General features: G+C 41.8%; 1 protein-coding gene across 1 annotated transcript in view; it reads left to right on the forward strand.

The window, feature by feature from the left end:
- Nucleotides 1–24,593, forward strand: part of LOC102082989 (NLR family CARD domain-containing protein 3) — a gene marked incomplete at its 3' end in the record, with an annotated part of 50,459 nt that overhangs the window by 15,840 nt on the left and 10,026 nt on the right. Inside the window, exons 5-8 of the mRNA XM_025904481.1 lie at nucleotides 6,727–6,851; nucleotides 6,956–8,780; nucleotides 12,223–12,396; nucleotides 16,254–16,433. Coding sequence (XP_025760266.1) covers nucleotides 6,727–6,851; nucleotides 6,956–8,780; nucleotides 12,223–12,396; nucleotides 16,254–16,433 — 2,304 coding nt within the window. The remainder of the gene's footprint in view (nucleotides 1–6,726; nucleotides 6,852–6,955; nucleotides 8,781–12,222; nucleotides 12,397–16,253; nucleotides 16,434–24,593) is intronic.

A 24,593-nucleotide genomic window follows, 5' to 3' on the forward strand; every position in this document is an offset into this window, starting at 1 on the left:
ACGTTAAATCTGCGTACTTTCAGATCGTGAATCACTTTAGAAAATAAAGCGATTTTATTGTTGAATTATCAGTGTTACTTTCATGTGTTTTTGTTGAGAAATGTTAACGATGTCATTAAAAGAAAGCATTAAATTAGGGAGAAAACCCTGTTCGCGGAGAGGGTTCCCGGTTGTCCAGTTAGATTGTACTTCAAGGCGTCACGTTTCGCCGTGAAGGGGGAGTAAATGGATGGCTGGAGCCTCTGCTCGAAGCGTCTCTTATCACCGCAAGCGGGTTCATATTGGAATGAATTGACAACCCACAGCGTCGCATAAAAACGTGGAAGGGTACCTTTAGCGTCAGCATGAGAAGTTAAGGGACATGACAAAACGTCAGTATTTTACGCGTCGGGAGTGAGAACAGGTTGCATATCATACCATCGGCCCCTCTGGCCAACATACTGTGAGCAATGTTTCACATACTTTAATCTTATAGATGATTAAAGCTGCAATGGATGGTTAAGTTAAATGTTTTTGTCTCATTTCTTTGCTTTCTTTTTATCTGCTTCCTGGATATGAGTCATTAGTAAATAATGATTGCTAAAAGACTTTGGCAAATCACAATAATCTGTCAATTTGTTCTTTGAGCGCAAGTTTCCTAAAATAGTATTTAGCAGTCTTTAGTTCTAAAGTTATATTTTGATCAGCAGAGCTCTGATAAGTTCAGATCCCCCTGACACCCACCCTGGATCTAAGACTTCAATCAATCTCACTCAGCACCCACATATCCCCCCACTGTGGCTGAGGACTGCATGTCCACAGGGCTCTCAGCCCCCTGCTGTATGCCCTGTACAACCTATGACTGCACACCAACCAATCAACCAATGTCATCGTCATGTATGCTGATGACACCACTGTGTTTGGGTCATCTGTGATGGAGATGAGACAGCGACAGGGACAAGGTGGAGAACGTGCGATATGACCAAAATGTCATATCCCGATATGAGACATCTATCGTCCCGACAACAACATAAATCACAAACATTTTCTGTAAACTCTGTGACTCTCGGACAAATCGACTTGCGTGAAGTGTTTCCAGCTGGGTGTCGTGTACCTGGAGTCGAGTGTTTTGACCGATGCATGAAACTATACATTTTTACACATAAGTTGTAACTTTTCTTTGTGAGTATTTATCACATGGCGTGCTGTGGGGAAAAGCCTGTTCTAACGTTTGAGTCTAAGGTTTGTTTGGAGCACCTGACGGCTCTTCTTGCTTCTCATCCATAAACTCTCTCCGCACTCTGCCACGTGATTCTTGTGTAGGTGGTAGCAGAGGTTTGTTGTGTTTGAGTCTGTGGTTGGGACCGGTTTGTTCCATAATTTGCAGAGTACAGTTTTCTGGTCAGTGTTAGACTTTTCATAACCAAACAGCGTCCGTGCTACAGAGCTAGACCCTTGTTTAGGAATAAGGTCCTCAATTTATTTGGACTGGTCCTTCTGTTTGTCATCATTTCAGTTTATTTTGAAAGATCTCAACAGGATCTTGAGCTTTATTTTGAAAGGTTTATGTAGAAAATAAACAAACGACAGATTTACCATCGTTGTTGCTAACGACAACGCGTAAAAACAGTCACCTGTCTGCCCGTAGTGTGTTTATTTTAAATATAAGAGGAAGTGAGAACTTGTGACCATCAAAATAATGAAAAAATAAACAGTTTATTTTGTGACACCACGAAATAAACAGTAGCGTATAATATAAAACGCTAGACGTTTACATGTCGTCATCCGATATATATCGTTATATCAAACAGCTGCAGGAGGCACAGACAGCTCCACTCCTCTCATGGCACCATCACCCTGGTATAAAAGGCCCAGCAGCAGCTGCCTTCCTTTGTGTCCTGAGCAAGAATAAACTGGACCAGGAGCTGCTGCTGGCTTTCTGCCCTCCTCAGTGGAGAGTGTGCTCTCCTGCTGCCTGGTGTTTGTATTCAGGGGCCACAACTGAGAACAGGAAGGCTGCACAGAGGGTCATTAACAACCCCAAATCATCATTGGCTTCCCTTTTCCACCACTGGAGGCCATCATCAGATCCTCCTGTCTCAGGTAAACCAGGGCCATCACAGCTGACCCCTTGCACTCCACCCACCACCTGTTTCACCTGCTGCCCTCTGGATAGCAACTTAGGTCAATCACTCGCTCTAGGGCTGCCCCAAACCATTATTTTGATAGTCGACTAGTCACCAATTATTTTTGCGATTAGTTGACTAATCAGATCATGCATCCATTAGACGTAAAACGTACAGCTTATTGCACCAGCCTGCATCTCCTCTTACATAACTATCATTAGCTTACAGCTGTAAGTGTTTAAGGTATGTGCTAACTAAAAATAAAGACAAGATGATAGTTTATTAGGTTTTAATGAATTTTGCAGATTGTTTCGGTGAAGTTTGATAAACTCAGCCGTCTGCTCCTTGCTATCTAAAATATAACGGGACACCGGAGTATATTCTCACGCATCTCACACTTCTGATAATCAGTTGTCTGCTTGACATTTATTCAGCTGTGTAAAAACTATAACTTTAATCTCAGCCAAACCGATTTACTCAGGAACAAATAAAATACTGAAAAAAGGCAAACAATAACATTTTAGGTTATATAAGTGACTTAGATATCATGTTTAATCTGAGTAGCGAAAGACCACAGAGATCTGAAAACGATATGCTGGGAGTTCGCTGTTCCCACCGGCTCTAGTGAGGCTTGAACCCCGACTAGCTATCAAGCTGGTGTCTGTGAAGGTTTTCAGTCATCCGGGTCATCGTAGTAGAGCTTAGAAAGAAAAGCGTCTGGACTTCTTTGAGTTGCTTGAAGACGTTTCACCTCTCATCTGAGAAGCTTCTTCAGTTCTAAGGGTCAATTGGTGGGGAGTCCCAGATTTAAACCCAGTGGGAGTTTCCCCCCCAAAGAGGGACAAAGGACCCCCTGATGATCCTCTACCTAATCACATGAGCCAAGGTGTGAAAGTGGGTGGGGGTCCTAATCAGCCAGGGTTTCGGGTGAGGTCATTGTGAAACCTGGCCCCACCCTATCATGTGATTTCCTGAGGTCAGATGGCCCAGGATGTGAGTGGGCGTTAAGGCGTCTGGGAAGGGATCTCAAAACTGGATTATAGATGGCAGACAGTTAGTTTCGTAAACCACCACCTCTGTTCAAAGATGGTCGCTCACAGTGGACGTAAATGGCTTCTTTCACTCCTCTTTCAAACCATCTGTCCTCTCTGTCCAAAATGTGAACGTTGGCATCCTCGAAAGAGTGACCTTTGTCCTTTAGATGCAGATGAACTGCTGAGTCTTGTCCTGTGGAGGTGGCTCTTCTATGTTGTGCCATGCGCTTGTGAAGTGGCTGTTTGGTCTCTCCGATGTAGAGGTCTGGGCATTCCTCACTGCACTGTACAGCATACACCACATTGTTAAGTTTGTGTTTAGGAGTTTTGTCTTTCGGGTGAACCAGTTTCTGTCTGAGTGTGTTGCTGGGTCTGAAGTACACTGGGATGTCATGCTTGGAGAAAACTCTCCTGAGTTTCTCTGATACACCGGCTACATAGGGGATGACAATGTTGTTGCATCTGTCTTTCTTATCCTCCCTCGCTGGTGTCTGATCTTCTTTTCTGTGCATCTTTGCTGACTTTATGAACGCCCAATTAGGATAACCGCATGTTTTAAGTGCTTCCTTTACATGTGTGTGTTCCTTCTTTTTCCCTTCAGGCTTAGAGGGAACATGTTCTGCCCGGTGGTGTAGGGTCCTGATAACCCCAAGTTTGTGTTCCAGAGGGTGATGGGAGTCAAAGAGGAGGTACTGGTCCGTGTGTGTGGGCTTCCGGTAAACTTCAATGTTGAGGTTGCCATTCTCTTCAATGTGCACAGCGCAGTCCAGGAATGGCAAACAGTTATCCTTTGTGTCTTCCCTGGTGAACTTGATGTTTTTATCCACGGCGTTAATGTGCGCAGTGAAGGATTCCACTTCTTGTCTTTTGATTTTCACCCAGGTGTCGTCTACATATCTGTACCAGTGGCTGGGTACTCTCCCTTTAAAAGAGCCAAGAGCCTTTCTCTCCACTTCCTCCATGTAAAGGTTGGCTACAATAGGTGACACGGGGGAGCCCATGGCACAGCCATGTTTTTGTCTGTAGAAACCTTCGTTGTATTTGAAATATGTAGTGGTAAGGCAGAGGTCTAACAGTGTGCAAATCTGGTCGGGTGTGAAATTGGTCCTGTCTTCCAAGGAGCTGTCTTCTTGTAGTCGTTTTCTGACAGTCTCCACTGCCTCCGTGGTGGGTATGCAAGTGAAGAGTGAGACTACATCAAAGGACACCATGGTTTCAGGGGTTCCTTTGTCCCTCTTAGATGCGCAACCTTGTCACCGATGTTTACAAGTAATCTGCCGTCGTATACTATAAGACTAGAGGATTTTGGAATGTAAACTAGTGCAAAAAATAAGTAAAAAACAAAAAAAGTGGATAGTCGGAGCGGAACGGTCAGGAAGGCGTCTGGACGTGGCCGCGCCATCTTGAAAGAGTGAAGCCACGTTAATAACAACGTGTACAACCATTGGAGATTTGTGCAGGACAGACGGAACAACTGACGGAAAAAGTGTGGACTTTATACCAGTTTTTAAATTGTGTTGATCGGCCACGTAAAACCAGAGTTATGATAAAAATATCTGCAATGTTTGGTTTTCTTCCTGAATACTATCGTTGTTTATATTTGTAGTAGCTTACATGTATTACATGTAGCTTGCCATCACCAGTGTGTGAATGTGTGCGTGAATGGGTGGATGACTGGATGTGTAAAGCGCTTTGGGGTCCTTAGGGACTAGTAAAAGCGCTATATAAATACAGGCCATTTACCGTTTAACATTTACTGTGGGAAGAAACGGTAAAAACAGCGTTTTATAAGGAAAATGCTCGAAAGCACTCTCTGCCTGTGAGCAAAGACGAAACCAAAAAAAAAACCCCACCCTTTCCTATTGGTGGAAAAATGTACCATGTCGACCAATCAAAAAATGGCATTTAGTTGTTAAGAAACGGGAGGAAGTTTTAAGAGTGTCGGTGGTGTTTTGAGATGTGGAAGTTTTGCGATCTTTAGTGCAAATCTTGTGTAGTTATGGTGTAGTGTAGTCAATAGGTTTGTTGTGTGTGTCAGAACAATGAGGCGACTGCTGAATGTCACCGGTGTTACAGGAGTGATACATCTCCTGTTGTCAGGCCTGCAGGTATCAGGCTGTTGTTCTCCTTTATCTCATAGTGGACAGAAATTATTTTTTGGAGTGGCACAAATAATTTGTGTGGCATCGAATTTGATGCAGAACAGCTGATTGTTCTGTAAATATTTTGAAATGTTTATTTAAAAAAAACGCCTTGGCTGCATTTTTAGGTAAACAGCTGCAAAAAACTTTGTTTGCAAAACTCAGTAACTTATTTGAAGGAGTAACTATATAATTAAATGCCCAACATTGGTCATTATATACTGTATTTCGCAGACAGAGAGTTACAGGACTCTCTCCCAGACCACAGACTCAGACTCATAATACAAGTCAGAGCTTTATTTAAAAATAAAAAAAAAGAAGTTGTGTTTTCAAAATTGGAGTTCAAGTTATTTTTACTTCCAGTATGTTAACATACTACACAGGTCATGAACAAGATTTTTTTAATTTTCATTGTAAGTGGGCTAAAGCAGTTAATTAAAAGTAGTCTAACATAAATGTAAATGCTGTAATTTGATTATTTTAATAAACCATGTAACTTGGATGGATTGGATGCTGGCGTGACCACAGTGCACACGGCTGCTGTTGCTCACAGTGGTCCAAGGTATCGCTCAGGGAGTTTGTGTGTTCGCTCAGACACATGAAAAATTAGAGGGAACATTGATTGTGTCCTTTCCTTAGTCTTTCCTACCTCTCCTCCTTCCTTGTAATTGTTGTGTGGTTTGACATTATGTTACGGACCCCAGCAATGTTGCCACAATAACAAAGATGAAATCCATGCAAATGCTGGTAAAGTTCAGGAGCGATGAAGACACAGTGCACTCGGTTTGTCTTCCAGATTGCATCTCAGTAGTGGGAAAAGTCCCCAAAGCAACTGGGGAACACCTGACTTGACATCAATAGTTCCACCTGTGATGTTGCTCCATTTTTCTGTCCTTCTGTACAGGCCATGTCACAAAATAATATATTACAGAAATTAGTCATGTTTCCAAAATAATTTGGAGTCCTCATGGTCACTGAAAATAACAAATAAACAAATTAAATGAATTAAATTAAATGTTTAAGATAAAGTTGGAGACACGTGGTTAGCCCACTGCATGACCCCCTGACTCTGACCGAATCAGTGGTGAGTTGATTGTAATAATAGAGTGTGAACAGCGATCTTCTCCTCTCCCTATGCCGGCCCCTCTCAACAGTTTCTGACCATGTTTCTGTTGCAGATATGCTAACAATGCTAATGCTAAAGGCTGCATAACTAATACTGGGACAAGAACTACATGTTGTGTTGTTCAACAATAAAGAAGCAGCAAAGACAAAGATGTTTGGACTTGTGCGTGTTCAATCCTGCAGCTGCAGCAGTCAGAAACCACATCTGTAATGTGACACCGAGTACAGTCTGACTGACAGCTGGGACACTTTTGTTTTAGCTGCTTAGAGTTTATGCTGGAGAAGAACCTGCTCACTTTGGGTATGTTTCTGGTTCTGCAGACAGTGCATCTGCTCATACTGGGACCCGTCTTCTTCATCAGGAGACTCCTCCTGTCCCCAGTGTGGAGAAAGATCCAGAAGCAGAGCTGGACTGCAGACAGCCAGTCAGAGCAGCTGTGTACAAAGTAAGACTGAACATCTGTCTGCTGATGGACTCATTTCTGAAAACTGGACTTCTTGTTGTTGTTCAGACATTAAAGAGTTTTCTTTCTGTTTTTCTTTCTTTCAGCAGATGTTGGTCTACAGGAGGTTTTAGATGAACATAAGATCAGTCTGAGGAGGAGATGTGAACGTGTGACTGAAGGAAGTGATGAAACAGGAAGTAGAACCCTCCTCAACAGGATCTACACTGAGCTCTACATCACAGAGGGACAGAGTGAAGAGGTTCATACCCAACATGAGGTGAGGCAGCTGGAGACAGCTTCCAAGATGGACGCCCTCCATGACACTCCAATCAGGTGCCAGGACATCTTTAAAGCCTTACCTGACCAACAGAGACCCATCAGAGTGGTTCTGACCAACGGCGTGGCTGGTGTTGGAAAAACCTTCTCAGTGCAGAAGTTCACTCTGGACTGGGCAGAGGGCTTGGAGAACCAACATGTCAGTGTGGTGGTTCTGCTTTCATTCAGGGAGCTGAACCTGATCAGAGATGAGCAGTACAGTCTTCTGGAGCTGCTCCATGTTTTCCATCCAACATTACAGAAGGTCACAGCAGAGAAGCTGGCTGTCTCTCAGCTTTTGTTCATCTTTGACGGCCTGGATGAAAGCAGACTTTCATTGGATTTCACCAACAGGAAGCTGCTGTCTGATGTCACACAGAAGTCATCAGTCAGCCAGCTGCTGACAAACCTCATCCAGGGGAATCTGCTTCCCTCGGCTCTCGTCTGGATAACTTCCCGACCTGCAGCAGCCAATCAGATCCCTCCTACATGTGTTGACAGGCTAACAGAAGTACGAGGCTTCACTGACGCCCAGAAGGAGGAGTACTTCAGGTGGAGATTCAGTGATGAAGAGCTGTCCAGCAGAATCATCTCACACATGAAGACATCCAGGAGCCTCCACATCATGTGTAGTATCCCAGTCTTCTGCTGGATCACTGCTACAGTTCTGGAGCACATGTTGACTACAGAGCAGAGAGGAGAGCTGCCCAAGACCCTGACTGACATGTACTCACACTTCCTGCTGGTTCAGACAAAGAGGAAGAAGAACAAGTACCATGAGGGACATGAGACGAGTCCACAGGAGCTGACGGAGGCTGACAGGGAAGTACTTCTGAAGCTGGGGAGGCTGGCGTTTGAACATCTGGAGAAAGGAAACATCATGTTCTACCAAGAAGACCTGGAGCAGTGTGGTCTGGATGTGACAGAGGCCTCGGTGTACTCAGGAGTTTGTACAGAGATCTTCAAAAGAGAGTGTGTGATCTTCCAGAAACCAGTCTACTGCTTTGTTCATCTGAGCATTCAGGAGTTTCTGGCTGCGGTCTACATGTTCCACTGTCACACCAACAGGAAGACAGAGATGCTGAGGAATTTCCTGGGAGATTTTTATGATTCTCTTTATCCTGGAAGGAATCCCGATAATAAACCATCTCTGGATGATTTCCATAACAGAGTCATGTATAAATCCCTCCAGAGTAAAAACGGCCACCTGGACCTGTTTGTTCGCTTCCTTCATGGCCTCTGTCTGGAGTCCAACCAGAGACTCTTAGGAGGTCTGCTGGGTCAGACAGAGAACAGTGCAGAGACCATCCAGAGAATCATCAACAACCTGAAGATGACTGTGAACAGCGATGACATCTCTCCTGACAGAAGCATCAACATCTTCCACTGTCTGATGGAGATGAACGACCTCTCAGTACATCAGGAGATCCAAGAGTTCCTGAAGTCAGAGAACAGATCAAAGAAGAAACTCTCTGAGATCCACTGCTCAGCTCTGGCCTTCATGCTGCAGATGTCAGAGGAGGTTCTGGATGAGTTGGACCTGCAGGAGTACAACACATCAGAGGGGGGACGGCAGAGACTGATTCCAGCTGTGAGGAACTGCAGAAAGGCTCGGTGAGTCTAGATTGGTTCATAAACATAATCAGCCAAATCAACTTGCATGTTTATATGCTGGTGTTTGCTTGAGCTTAAGCAAATGTATAAATGTTGTTGTGAAGGCTGAATCTTCTCTTTACTGCCACTCTGACATTCCCAACATCATTTCAGACAGAACTGTGTAGTTGATGGAACATTTCTAATCAGATCAGGATTCACCAAATGTCTCCAAATACTCACTGAGAGGAAACCTTGCAGCATGTCCTGCATAAGAAAGCAGATCCATGTCACACCCTGTTGTGGACATAGACGTTCCTACACCGTGGAAGTTTCTGTAGTGCTAATAGAGAGCACCAGACCCTCTGCCACTTTTTCTCTACTCGAGGATATTAAATGTCAACAGTGATCAAAATTCAATGAAAGCAAGTTTGATGCAAGAGAATCAATAAAGACAATCTGAATCAGCAGAGATGCAACAGGACCAACAAACTAATCATCAAGGCTGGAAGCATCATTGGTCAGAATCTGAAGGTGTTTGAGTCAGTGAGGGTCAGAGGTCACTGAACAAACTGCTAAATTGGTCATGTGATTCCAAAGCAGCGGCGTGTCCATCGACCCCAGAGGGTTAACTGGGTGAAAGGACACTCTCTCAATCTGAACACCATTATTTTATGAATTTCTTCATCCCTTCTATGTACAAACAGCAACAAGATGCAGCAACCCAGAGTCTCCATTACAACTTGGGCGAAAGTGCGGAGTTCAAACCGTATAACAGTTTTTAAATTGCGCAGATAGGCCACGTTAAACCAGAGTTATGATAAAAAATGCACACGACGTTTGTTTCGGAACAAAACAGAACAGTGGTGTTTACAGCAGGAAGGAACGGTATGAACTGCGTTTTCTACGGACAACGCTAGCAAACACTCCACTTGTGAGTGAAAAAAGAAAAAGAAAAAACACCCCTTCCCTATTGGTGGTAAAGTTTACCATGTCAGCCAATCAAAAAAATGATATGGCAACATGTGGCATTTGGTTGTTTAGGGAGAGGGGGCAGTTTTAGTAGTGACAACAGCGCGAGAAAACGAACGAGCAAAAGAAAGAAGGAAAGTTTTCATATGTGAGAGATTAGTGACGTTTATTGTGCTTGGAGGCTATAGTTAGTGTGCACTGTAGTCATTGTTTTGTTTTGTGTGTCAGTTCTACTAGTGAATGTCACATTTGCTCCAAAAAAACCACCAAAGGCAGATTGCAGTGTAAACACTGTCCCCACATGGATAACAGGAGTGATATATGCATTATTCGTTAAACATGTTTGTGGTTTTTACAGTAAAAAATATAACTTTTTTCTACTCTGATTTTAAATTTTTTGTTTGAATTTAGATCAATTGTGCTAATATAGTATGTCAAAATGAAAAAATAACTCCAATTTCAGATATTTGAGGTTGAGCTTAAAATAGTGATACTAAACAAGGCAAGATAAACAGTTTTTAAAGGTGAAATATAGAGGTAAAATCAAAAGTAGTCAAAAACAGCCAATTATACCCTGGACCCCAGAGGGTTAAGCGAAAGTCAACAGTCCGCAGCCTATGCAGGTGGCCTTGGAAGAATATGGACAAAAGAGTCAAACAGTCCTCTTTAGGGATGGGTATCGTTTAGGGTTTATCCGATACAGTGTTTGCTAGTTCACCTTACATGCATTAATTTAATAACTTGGTTAGCCTACTCAACGTAAATTACACACGAACAACATTAAGCTACTCACGCAGAGAAGAACAGCTGCTGCTGCCATCATCATCCGTCATCATTTCTCCTACACTGGCAGGGCTAGGTGCCAGGACTCTACTCTTCGGGTTTTTGGGGGATGTTGCTAACTCCGGGTCCGATAACAGGCAACCCACCCGCAGCACATGTGCACGGTGTGAGGTCTCGCAGCAAGCTATCAAATACTGTGCATTTCTCGGCTTAAAAAACCGCTATGCGTCGTCAGGTGTTTCATCAGATTCGAGGTGTTACCTCCTTTTCACAGTATCACCTTAAAGCACTTGTTGCAAGCTGCTGAGTTTGCATCTTTTGGTGTGAAGTACAGCCAGACTTTGACCGCTTCGCTTTGGGCATTTTTAATCTGTAGCTCTGCTCTAAAAGAACGTACGTACCTGGCCCCGCCTACTACGCTTACAAAGGTAAAATGATTGGCTAGAATCCAAAGTGTATGACATCTCAGGAAAAAAAGCACTGAAATAAAGCACCGAAATGTGCGCTGCTTTTCAGTCTGGTTACTACCGTTTATGTCAGAATACCGGTACCCATCCCTAGTCCTCTTATCAGGGAGAATTTTCTTGTTCCTGCCATCCTTGGCCTTCGAGCGTCCAGCTGGCGTCGGGCGGTGAGCCGTATGACATGAAGATGATTGTTATTGAGTTAGTACGAACAGACTGAATCAGAATTTTACAGTTGTTCTTAATGTCGATCACTGGTCACAAGGTGTATCAATTTCCTGTTGAAGAGCCATGAACCTTTCCATGATCTACAACAGTCTGAGTACTCACAGCCCTCCCCAGACCTTTAATCATAGCTGCTAGCCTTGTGGGGTTTGGAACAGGTGTAACCACTTTCTTCAATTTCCGATAAGCCAGCTCCGATCAGCAAGGACCCCGTTATCATGGTTCCAAATACGTAGATGTCTTCGATGTCCTCAATCGACAGTCCCGCCAGGAACATGACGCGCCACTTTTGCCACCCAACCATTGCGTATCCAGCAGGGAATGTCCCTCCAGGACATTCCAACTCTCCCAAATCCAGGCTTCTCGTCGAGAAGACAATGTCAAATGCATTTGGGGACCAGTTGATCAAATCCATAATTCTTCTTTAGGTTTTAGAGAACAGGACTAAGAGGCTCTTCTGGGGTTTAAAGATAGACACGACTAGACAGAAGACAAGAGATGCCAAGCAGGCAAGATACGATGAGGGAGATGGAGAAAAGAGAGCCAAGGAGAACGTTCCCCCACCCCTGCTTTAGATATAGCTATGCCAGACCCTTAGTAAAACAATGACCATAATCAAAGAGCCGATGTGTGTTTCTCCTTGTAATCTTGTAATTATCTCCGCTCTGACCTCAGACTAGAGTTTTCTGCTGTGAGCTGTGGACAGGAGGAAAATGGAAGCAGATGGGGAGAGTATGTCAGATTGTCTCAGGTGAAGCATTGACTGAGGGTCAACAATGAGCAGGCACTTATAAGGAGGACTGTAGTCCCTTTGTTTTATTCAGCTGGTTTGATGTTTTGAAATCCAACTGCCAAAGAGATTCATGAGATAAAAAAACAATCTGAAGCACAGATGAGAAAAACTGATTTTTTCAGATGATGACATCAATTTCTTTTGTCTTCATATACATTCAGTGTGTGTTTATAATGCAGATTTTCTGCTTGTATAATAACGCATTTTATATTTTCTGTAATCACAGACTGACTCAGTGTGGACTCTCAGAGAGTCACTGTGAAGTTGTGGCCTCAGCTCTGAAGTCCAACCCCTCCCATCTGACAGAGCTGGACATGAGTGAGAACAACCTGCAGGATTCAGTAGTGAAGCTTCTTTGTGCTGGACTGGAGAGTCCAAACTGTCGACTGGAGACTCTGAGGTGAGTTCACGTATGGAACGCCAGGACTGCCATAGTGAATTAATTAAATACACCATTAAATAATTAAATGTGACAATAATTAAATACAATTGGGAATAATTAATTAAATATTTTTGACACATTTAATTTATTGTTGATACATTTAATTAATGATTTATTTATTTCACATTTTAATTCATTATTGACACATTTAATTATTTAATGGTGTATTTAATTAATTCATTATGGAACCTTGACTCCTTCAGGTCTCACCATGAAATAACTTTATATGTCAACCTCACCCATCAAACTCAGGGGGCAGGGAGTCTTCATGATGAACATGCTGTTGCAAACTCTCCTCCTCTCGGTGGAAATGCGCTTTTTCTTTCCTCTTTGTATAAAAACATTTTAAAAGTCAGTTTAATCTCAAAATTCACTGTTAAATCCAAAACACACCAGTCTAACACATGTGCCAGTGAACCATTAAACTTCAGTAAAACTATGCAGTTCTGAAACGTAACTTTAACCTCAGCCAAACCGATTTGCTCACTTGTAAATAAAACAGCGAAGTAAACGTGACCCGACAGACAAAACCTGAGTGAATTAAGTCCAGCGTTTAACCACTGAGCGCTAAAACTCAGGTGAGGTTTCAAAGCTGTGCGGTGATTGGACATCAGCCGCTGATAAAGCTGGTTCGCTTATAAAGTGCTCTGTTGGGAAACAAGCTCCAGCAGCTCTGCGCTCGGGAAAAAAAACACTATATTTACTTATCTTGTGCAGAAAAATGTGTCGACATTGCGTTATATCGAGCACCGGCTGCCCAGTTAAACTTTGACTATCAGCAGGTGCCGTGGGCATGTTTCTTGAATTAGCAGCAGGTGTTAAACAGCTGACAGGTGAGGAGGAGGATGCATGCAGCTAAACTGAGTACCTGTTGAGCTGATCGCTGGTTTCGTGAGAAAAATATCAGCTCGTTCTTTATGTTACAGAAGCACAGAGCCACAAGACCAGGCGGAAAGAGACGATCATTCGGTGAAAATGAGAATCTGCGAATGCAACATGTGGAACACGGAGAGTGGAATATGTAAACCTCCCACCCCCTTCCCCTCCAAAAACACCCAAACAAACAAAAAACAGTTAAGCTGGAACACCGGGGCTGTGAGCTTGGTACACTCTGTCAGCTGACTGTTAGCAGAGCTAGTGACATCTCTGAAAACATCTGAGCACTTTTGCAAACATGCTCTATGTTGACAACCTGACCAGACATGTGAAGATAACGTCGCGACATTTGCTGTTAAAACACCAACTACAGAAAAACGGGGTATTTTAAAACTTTACACCACCATTGCTGCTTGTGATTTAGAATTCATTCTGGGATACCTGGCTGCCCCAAGTCCTCACAAGCAATCAATTATCTAGGATCGACCTGTCTTGAGTTACTTTGAACGGCAACCGATCAAATGCTAGAGAAGCTGCAGTGGCAGCGTTAACCCCGCCCACTTTGTTTGATCGGTGAGGCTGACAGATAAAATTATTTCAAGGCGAGGCATGAAGGAGACAATAGACCCTGTGCACGAGAAAATGCTAACTTCCTGGTTTGAGACCGGATGTGGGGTTGTACATTTCCGGTAGCTTTACTTTGCGGTCAATCGCTACTGCGAAGATATTCTCCAAAATCATGTCCAAAACTCAAAAACGGAAAGATCACGTTAAGTTACAAAGAGGAGAGGGTGGGAACACTCACCACTGTTGTGTCATAAAAAAATCTAATGATCAATTTTGACGTTTAGAGTTTAGATCGATCAGTTGTTTACATCACTCAACACACGCAGAACTGCATTACAGAATCAGAAGACACATCGTCCACATTCAGAAGCACATCTCTGTATAGTGACTGGTCTTATGATTTAAACAGGCAAATGTTGAGCATTCAAACTACAGGTGAGGGATAGTCAAACCAGATGTTTCCCGTTATGTTGATATCAGCTAGTCAAGTACACACCTACACAGCATGTTAACAAACCGTGAAAAAAGCCACACAAAAAATGAATGATTGCTGGTAAGAGTTTCTATACATTAGTATTTACGAAGGGTATGTTATGACTTATCTTCAAAATTACAGTGGTCCCTCGCTATAACACGGTTCACCTTTCACCTGCTGTTTCACAGATTTTTTTAGTGCAAGTTTGCATGCTTATTTTTTTATGTCACATTGTGTCCTGCGTCCTGATCGCTGCAGACGATCTCCTCCGTGCCGTCGCTGCATCGATCGCTAGCAGTGTCACTCTGAAGTGCAGTACTGTATGTCCACGATGTCCACCAAACGTTTTGCACCGTCAAAAAATAAAATTGGCTTCTTGATTTCATCTATCGCTGGTTATTTTTAGAACATAACACCTGCGATAAATGAGGGACAGCTGACAAATATAACATTTGAATCCCTTTTCTCTTTTACTCTGAGGTGCAGGGGAAAAATATCGACAAGTCGATGAACATCATTTACAGATATATTGGGTAAATGCCCAAGACATCTATAGAAATGTAAATCGCCACTTGATTCATTCATTTGGTTAACTTGTTTTGGACCGTAAACAAGGCGCAAATAGGACACTGGAAACAAAGCTCCCCACAGGAGTTTCCGCACCGGAAGTAGCAAATGCTAACGTGCACATAGTCAATAGTGTCATAATGAATTAAATGAATACATCATTAAATAATAAATTAAAACTGTCAATTATTTAAATGTGTTATTAATTAATTAAATGTGTCAATAATTAATTAATTAAATGTGTCGTAAATACTTACTTAATTAATTACTTCCAATTTTAATTCATTGTTGCCAGATTTAATTAATTATTTAATGGTGTATTTAGTTAATTCATTATGGCAGTCCTGGCGTTCCATAACGCGGTTCCGGTTCTACAGGGATTTAAAAATAGTTACGTAAAAATGAAGCTAATAAAATCAAAGCTAATAAAATGAAGTTAGGAGCTGTGATGATGTTCATGGTACGAGAAGCTGATATGGCTGCTACAGAGACAACCCACACAGCTGCTGTGGTGAGGTGTGTGTTAAACTAGAGGAACACAGAGCAGCCTAACTAGGGATGGGTATCGTTTGGGTTTTATCCGATACCAGTGCCAAACCGGCACTTTTGAAACCGTGCTGGTGCTCGAACCGGTGCTTAAACAATGGAGAAAACACAAACTTTGTCCAAAAACCTCTCATGTTCAGCTGTTTTTTTTTGTAAAAGGATAACAATGTTAGCCTTTTCTGCAGCTCTAGGGCATATATGGTATCACTCTTGGCTGGAAGCAGTGCTTAAACAATGGAAAAAACACAAACTTTGTCCAAAAACCTCTCATGTTTAACTGTTTAACACATCAAACTTATTGGTAATGTCACAAGAAAAACAATGGTGTGCTCGGTTTCAACGTAACTTTATTCAGCCGTTCTTCTCTGCGTGAGTAGTTTAATTTTGTTCGTGTGTAATTTACGTTGAGTAGGCTAACCACGTTATTAAATTAATGCATGTAAGGTGAACTAGCAAACACCATCGTAGTTTCATGCGGCTGTCTTCTTGTTTGATGGCAGATACTCCCATCACCCTGGCAAAAAGGCTAAAATGACCAAAGAAATAGTGGAAAGTCTTTTTCATGTTTTTTTGATAAATGTACGACTTTAATGTGAAACACTCAGAGTTTTTTCTCTTGTTGTGTTTGTTTGAAGCAGCTTCCTGTTGGCTTCAGCTGTTTGGATTTTTCATTCTAAACTTCTACATTCTGAACCTTCTTCAGCTCTGAACAGATGATGAAACACTGAATGATTTCAAGCACACACTTTGTCTAATAAATTTACATCTTTCATTTTTTATACAGATTGTTTGGCTGTGGTTTGTCAGAGATCAGCTGTGATTTTCTGGCAGCAGCGCTGAAGTCCAACCCCTCGTATCCTAGAGTTCTGGATCTGAGTGGAAACTACAACAACCTGCAGGACTCAGGACTGAAGCAGCTGTGTGTTCTTCTGGAGAATCCACGATGTCGATTTGAAACTCTGAGGTCAGTCACCATGTTTTAGTTGTGCTGAGATTAATATGATGTGAAAGTTGTGCTGACACTGTGGATTCGGTAGCCCCACAGACCCCTATACAGGAAGTCTTGTTCAGCTCTTTGTAGAACTTCTGATCCCTGATTCTCTGAGCCCGACTCAGTAGATAATGCAGAGTTCTGAGCTGATGTGGGTGAGGGGACTCAGGCAGCCTGACAGAGTTGATGTCCATGTCTTCCCTGCTTCTCCTGATACAAATAAACATGAGTATCCTTGCAGGTCAGATCTTATCAGTCACACCTGTTAGTGCAGCTCTCCTCTACAGGGAGTGCAGAATTATTAGGCAGTGTTGTGTTTTTAAAAGTAACCTAGTCAGTTTTCGAGATTTACAATGACTAACACAGAGCAGTGCTGATTTTCTAACACTGGAATATTTCTAACATTTTGAGTTATTTTCCAGTGTTCAGAAAATCAGCACTGCTCAGTTTTATTCATTGTAAATCTTGAAAACTGACTAGGTTACTTTTAAAAATACAACACTGTCAAAAGTGTTCATTTAACACTCAACAGTGTGGACACATATAGACACTCTGTAGTGTTAATTTAACACTGGAGATTTTGCTGTGTACCCACTGAGTCAAAGGCCAGTGAATATAATGTGTTTTCAATCTGGATTTAAAAACCAGCCAAGGCTCGCAAAATTTCAAAATCCCTGGTAGCCCTTCGGGCCGGCACTCTTCAGTTTTTGGTAGCCCAAAATAAATTTAAGTAGCCTGAATAAAAAAGAGAGCAATTTTTTTTATGTTTTGTTTCCTGTTTTGTTTCCGTTACAATATTCATGTATAATATTGTAACGGAAACAAAAATTAATCAAAAAATTGTTAAAATACAAATCACAACAACTGTATAAAAATTACAATCATCAACTCAAATACTTGGTTCTCATTGAACAGAAATTTCTATGAACTTGTAAGAACTGTGAACATGAATCAGTCTGTGTCAGATCCTGAATTTGAAATTTCCACTGAAGTCACTGGTAAGAGGTAAGTGGAACCAAGATCTGGGCCATTTGCTTTTTGAAGTTTGCAAAGACTGCTGAATTTTGCCAATGGTAGTTCACTCTTTGCAACATAGTACGCTGTTCTAAACAGATTTTTCAGGACTTCTTCTTGTGCTTGGTCTATTTTTAGTATGTTTTTTGCATTTGGTGTTTGTTCTGGGAAAGATACTGCAGACTGGGCAATAATGCATTTCTTGCATTTCTCATGGGTTCTGATGGGGTCTTTCTTAAAATTACTGGTCCCAGTAACAAAGGCGCTTGTCGACTCAATAATTGAATGAAACTCACAGCACACCTGGCAGAACATCATGTTATTTAGCTTGTCATATTCCAGCCACAGAAATTCTTTTGTCCATGAAACCAAAAAAAGCTTTTTTTTGCCTCATAGTCTGATTTGTCATAACTTTCCGTTTTGTGGTAGGCTTTTCTTTGGCTGTCACTTCTTCACCCTGACCTGTCTTATTTTGCTGAGCAGAACTAAAATACCGGCGTAAATCCTGCTGCTTTTACACACGCACTTGCATAACGGACAGCGATTCTCTGCACAATCAACCTCTCACATGTTTAAGCTTGCTGTGGGAGATTTCACTTGTCATGTCTGAATAGTAGCTAATGAGAGATAAGACGATGCCAGAGGAATTGGTGCGCAATTAATCGTCACTCACCAATCAGTACTGTCGCTCTCTACACACCATTCGCACGATCGCAAAGTGAAAGCAAAAAACAAGCGCAAATTCAAACGCGATTTCAATATGTCACATATTGACAGTGGCTCATCGAGAATGCTTGGTCTCCTCTCAGTTTCAGCCGTGATTTGGGGACTGAGAGTAACAGCTGCTCAGTTGACCGCAGCGAACGAGTGGGGACATAAGGCTTTAGCAAATTAGACAAATATGCAGGTGCCAGACCATTTAAGGGTTTAAAAACCAATAAAAGAACTTTAAAATGACAGACACGATCCGGCCATCGAACTGAGTGGACAAAGGCCTTGACAAAAAAGGTAGGCACAGGCCTGTTGATTTCTATCCGAAGTGTGCTGAATTGGACGATAAAATTAAATGTTTATTCAGTGAAATTGCCGTTAAAGGTCTGTTTTGATTGAGGTGAAATTTGCATGACAATTGAAAGTTGAAGTAATGGTAATGAAATTCTTGAGAATAAAGTAAAACTTTGAAGTAAAGACAAGCTTTGAAGTGAAACTTTGAAATAATGAGAAGTTTTGAAGTAAAGAGAAACTTTGGAGGAAAGAGAAGCTTTGAAGTAATGAGAACCTCTGAAGTAAGGATAATGAAACCTTGAGAAAAAGGCAGTACTGAGTTAAATGTAATATGGTATTTTATGGTAAAAGAGAAAAGAGACCAATGTGTCTTTAGGAAAAGACAGGATCATAGGTTATTGGTCAGTTTATGGTTGTCAACCCACGGGGTTGGAGAACCCCCTCCCTGTCTGAGACGTTAGAGAGGAGCTCCGGCGTTGGGCATACTGCAGGTGGCACCTGCCAAGAGTTGTGGGCTTGGTATTAAAAATAGCTAATGATCGACAGGATCATTTTGGGATACACTTATTTGTGAGTACAAAGAGTAATTTCGGACGTGGAAGTCCGACAGAAGAACACCTGGTGTTGGTGTTCAAGTGCCTCAGAATCTCAGAGAACCGAGTCACTTATGGTTTTGAGTTCCTTGGTTAATTGATTTGAAGGAAAAATCTATGAATATACTGTTAAGAAGACTTTCAGTATTGTAACATAAGTGAAGAATCAACTGTGTAGTTTTGGGAATAAAAGTGTGTTGACATTATCAGACCCGGCGTGGTCTGAAAAACAGACAAAGAAATACATCAGTGACGGTATTAATATATTTCTTTGAATATTGGTGGATCTACTGAGGTCCAGAAGAATAATCAATGCTTACTGTGTTGGTTTGAATGTTGATAAATGATCCAGGAAGAATTGCCCTGTGTCTGTGTGTGTGTGTGTTCTTCAGTGACAGTATGTGTGTATACAATGATTATGGCTGCTCCTGTAATAAAAATGTTCATATGTGATTATGATAACAATGATAATGTAATACAAGTTTTAACGTAATGCCAACAGCTTCAATAAATGCTTTGATGGGATGATGATTAATGCAATGGTAGCAGTAAAATATTTCCCTCATCTTGACACTTCGAATCAGGACAACAGTCAGCGAGAAACTCCGAAAACTCAGATAAAAACTCCTTGCTATATTTAGGAGGCCGATAAACACAGCAACAAAGGCGAGTGGCCCAGTTCAGACAAACAAAGTTCAAAGCTGGTGTGGCGTGTCCATGAGGATAGTTGCTTAAACTCAAAGTGTGCTTAAAAAACAACAGCTAACCCCCCACCAAGACAGAAGCTCTCGGAGTGCTAAAATAAGCACAGCCAAGAGTCATGGTGTACATAGATTAATACTCAGATTTACATCTTTATTGTTTCACAAAGGGTTAAAATTTGAATGTACACAGAGAGGTTGGTGGTGAGATGGGCACTGTAGATGTGTTCCAGCTCAGTGTTCATGGAAATAATCCGGAGAGCATGATTCCTTGATGAATGTCACATCTTCTTAAAGTTATCATCCACAGAGAAAACCTTGAAACTGTCGCTCTGAGATCTAGTCAACCAATCTGGTGTTTACATGACATTCACTGATCTTCAGCCCCACCTTATTATCTCTCTCTCTCTCTCTCTCTCTCTCTCTCGCTTTCACATCTGAATAATCGTGATTTCACACTTAAGTCAGTTAAGATTTCAGTAGCACGTTCACATTAGCATAATCCATTTTAATCCAAATACCTTTCTCTTTAAAATCTGTTTGTCAATCACAGTATATTCAGTATAATCCTCTTTTTCACTAGTCAGTAATTCAATGGTAACTTTATTGTCCCCAATGGGAAACTGATTTGCGGTATGTCCATACGGAGATATAAAATCAAACAAACACAACACATACACACAAAAATAAGCTCAGAGAAAACAACCTAAATTTTATCATCAAAAAAGTGCAGTGTGCAATGGGAACAACACCTATGGTTTAGTGTTATTAACCACTATAATACAGTAGGTACAAAAGACAAGCTATGTCTCTTTGTTTTCACTACAGGCAATTTATTACGACGACCTGATGGAAACAGTTGAAAATCATTAAAGAGAGGATGATCTGAACACAACAAGACAGAGGTTGCCTTCCTCCACACCTGCCTTTTATAAAAGTCCACAAGCTGGACCTGAGACCTCCCTGAAATCTGACCAGCCACTTTAACCAGGTTACTAAGTCTGGTCTTATTATTCAAAGACATATGACCAAACCAAGCAATGATACACAAGGTTAAAATAAATTCAATAAAACTAGAAATGGGCTGATATATCCTGTATCCACTAAAGCTCTCTTCTCTCTCTCTCTCTTTTTTTTTTAAGAAATCCATGTGTTTCTGAAATTATAATTATCATTAAATTTCAAATAAAATCTGCTCTGCTCATTACCTAACTGAGAGTCTGAACTAAAACCAGGGAGACTTATCCTATAACAGACACCGTGACAATGACCAGTCATGTGTTTAATGCCTGCCCAGGCAACCCTTAAGTTATTGCTACCCATCTCCGCCTCTACCTTATCCTTATTTTGGCTTTTTTTTTTAAATTTCTGATCTGATCTGGCCTGCTACAGATGTATACGCACGTTTTATGGAACCATAACATAGATCCTCAGTCTTACGGAAGTGTCTGGGTTCACATACTGATAAAAACTACCCAATGTTTTCTTCAAGTCACAGCATTTAAAGTCCCCAAGAACGATATTAGGGCCCTCTGGAGAGAGAGATTATAGTGAGTGGATAACGTTGAAGATGGTGTCAGTTGCATTCTTTGGAGTTGCTTTAAGATGGATGTAAACGATGGCGATGTTGATCTGCAGGAATTCTCTCCGCAGATAAAACGGTCTCCAAGACACAGAGAGGAGGTCGATGTGAGGCAGACACATCTTGTTGGGTCCAAACATTTGACCCAGCCATACGTATGATTCACTTGCAGGTAGCAATCACAAGCTGACTTCTGAGTAGCTCCACATTCCCGAGCCAAACGTATGGGAAACCCGAAGTTTAGTTCCAGAGAAGAATTAGGATCAGAATCCCTGAGCCAAGTCTCTGTGAATGCCATCAGACATGTATCCCAGTAGTCACATAAATGTGCGACATTCAAATGCAGTTCATCCAATTTACTCCTTGGAGACTGCACATAACCCAGGATTATTGATGGCAAAGGAATACGATTGTATCGTATTTGCTTTCTCAATCACTGACATAGACCTCTCTTCTTACCACGCTTCCTAGCTTTGACACACATTTGAAACACTGAAGGGTGAAAAGAATCCAGAGACAGGCCGTTCCACCGAAGATCCAGAAGAAACTCCTGTGAGTATGTACTTGTTTGTGAGTAGCAATGACTCCAAACAACTGTTAGGATTGTCAATAAAACCATGCGAAATAAAAACCCCATCTTCGTTAAAAAGAAAGTTCCACAAAGCACAAGCCAATGCTATAGGATTTGCTCAGGCTCAAAAATTAAAAAACACAACTCAAAAATGAAATAAACTACATTGTCTGACATTGACAGACAGAGACAACCTGCTGGTCGCCGCAAGAGCAGCCCTCTCCTAAGTCACACACTCAGAGATCAGAGTGTCCTGTGTGCGCTCTCATTGACTCACACTCACTCTCATATGGCTAAAGCCTGTTTCTACACAGGCTGACCTCAGGAAATCACATGGGGGCTAGATTTCACAATGTGCTCACCTGAAACCCTGGCTGATTGTGACCTACACCCATTTTCAGACCTTGGTTCGTGTGATTAGGTAGAGGATCATCAGGGGGATCATGACCCCCTTGGGTGGACATTCACCTAGGGCAGGGGTCGGCAACCCGCGGCTCCGGAGCCGCATGCGGCTCTTTAGTCCTTATAGTGCGGCTCCGCGTGGTTTGGGAAAATAAATTAGAAGTATTTCGCTGAAGTGTATTTTATTTATGTTAGTTCTTTTAAACTTGTAGTTCTAAATTGGAAGATTATTGTGATATTGAAATATAAATATAAAATTATATTCTATTATTTTTTCCTCGCTCAATATAAGCGTCACACTGGCGGAAGCCGGTATACCCGCCGAAACGCCGTGCATTTATCGAGACTTTCAACCCCAGGTAGGCCAATTATGGATCTTCGGATCCACATTATGTCAGCAGCTGTTCTCCACCGTGAACTATGTTAAATTCAAACACCGTTCACGCCTGACAGATGACAGCTTACAGTCCTGCGTAAACTGACTTCGTATAGCCCCGATTTGCGGACTGTGCGCAGAGGTTCAGGAGCAGAAGTCTCATTGTAAACAAATCACGGCAGACCCGACGATGTTTGCATGAACGCGCTTTTCAGCATCTCTTTATTGATCACTTTTAAAACATGGTTGCTGTACGCATACAGCCGGCTGTAGCTTCGCAGCTCACAGCCCGACACACACCACCAACAACAACAGCAGAGAGACCACAGACTTTAAGGTGGCGAGGCGTGATTGTGGGTGCCGCTCAGGTGCGTCCGCCTCCCCTGCAGCGGCGCTGCAGACCACGCCCCGCCGCACGCATTAACCAGGTAAAATACATATTTAGGCAGAATTTTGCAAATATCTATTTTCAGTTTTTCAGCAGCATAGAGCTTTTTTCCAATTATTTTTTAAAAGTCAGGTCAAGGCTCCAAAAGCCCAAAGGAGATATAAGGGAGGCGGCTGACAACTGTTTTTGTTTGCTACATGGATCATTTTAGTTCAGCTGGGTGTCTTTGCTTTTGTTATATTTCTTTAAGAGTTCAAAATGTGTTAATTACACAAATAAAATGTAATTTTCTCTGTAGCACTTCATGGATTTCATAAGCAGCACACCTTAGTTGTTCACACAAAGGTAAAAAACAATATATACAGTGTTATCTTCATTTTAGATGTCAAAAAGTATTTGCGGCTCCCAGTGTTTTCTTTTGCGTGGAAACCGGGTCCAAGTGGCTCTTTGGGTGTAAAAGGTTGCAGACCCCTGCCCTAGGGCTTAAATCTGAGACTCTCCACCATTTCAGCTCAGAATGGAAGCTTCTCAGATGAGAGGTGAAACGTCTTCAAGCAACTTAGAGACGTCCAGACGCTTTTCTTTCCAAGCTCCTTAGACTACGATGAGCTGGATGACAGAGAACCTTCACAGACACCTCATCAGAGGGACTCTCAGAGCTACCAGCCCTTTCCTACAATCACAAAGCTCTTCACTGAAATCAATGATATCAAAGCTGGAATCAAATGAGTCCAAGTCTTCTGCTGATTCAGCATCACATTCATCTTTTGTCTTTGTTCTGCATCCCCACCATGGGCATCATTCCTTTCCAAGCCAGCCTTGAGTGTCCTTTATTCAACTTATGCTCTACTTTACTTTTAGATCTGATTTTAGCTGCTTTATCTCTCTTTGAACAATTTTGTGTGCCTCAATCTTTTTCTTCTCTCCCTCATAACAAGACAGCTTCTTCTGACTGATAACATGTTTGAGTGATCAGGGCTACTTATTGGGGAAAATAGTTCCTGTTTTCAAAATAATCCCCGTTTTTCCTAGAAAGAAATGTAAGTAGAAATAGATGATCTAAGTGAGAATATGAGCCTTCTAAAAAGGCTCTTCTGAGGCTGCTGCTAGTGGTCAAAAGCCTCCAACAAAGCTCTGTAAGTACATATCTGATCATACATTCAGTTTTAAATATTTTTAAATTCTAGTTAACACAAATCGGGTGCAAACAATAAAAATAAAAAAAACTAAACATAAGAAGTCTTGATTGCTGACGTCTGAAAAATCTATAAAACTACTAAATGATCATCAGCACTCACTTTGTTCAATGCTGAATACATTGCAGCAGAAATTCTCCGCATTTCTGAAATATTTTCGGGTGTAACTGTTACCAAAGCGCCATCTAGACCTGGCCTGTGGTTGTTACCTAAGTGATAATGATCAATTCTTCTAAAACGAATACAAAATAAAGAAATTTGACACATTTTGTTGATGTCAAAAGCACACTGAACAATTCAGTGTT

This window comes from Oreochromis niloticus, unplaced genomic scaffold, assembly GCF_001858045.2.
Source record: "Oreochromis niloticus isolate F11D_XX unplaced genomic scaffold, O_niloticus_UMD_NMBU tig00001905_pilon, whole genome shotgun sequence".
NCBI lineage: Eukaryota > Metazoa > Chordata > Actinopteri > Cichliformes > Cichlidae > Oreochromis > Oreochromis niloticus.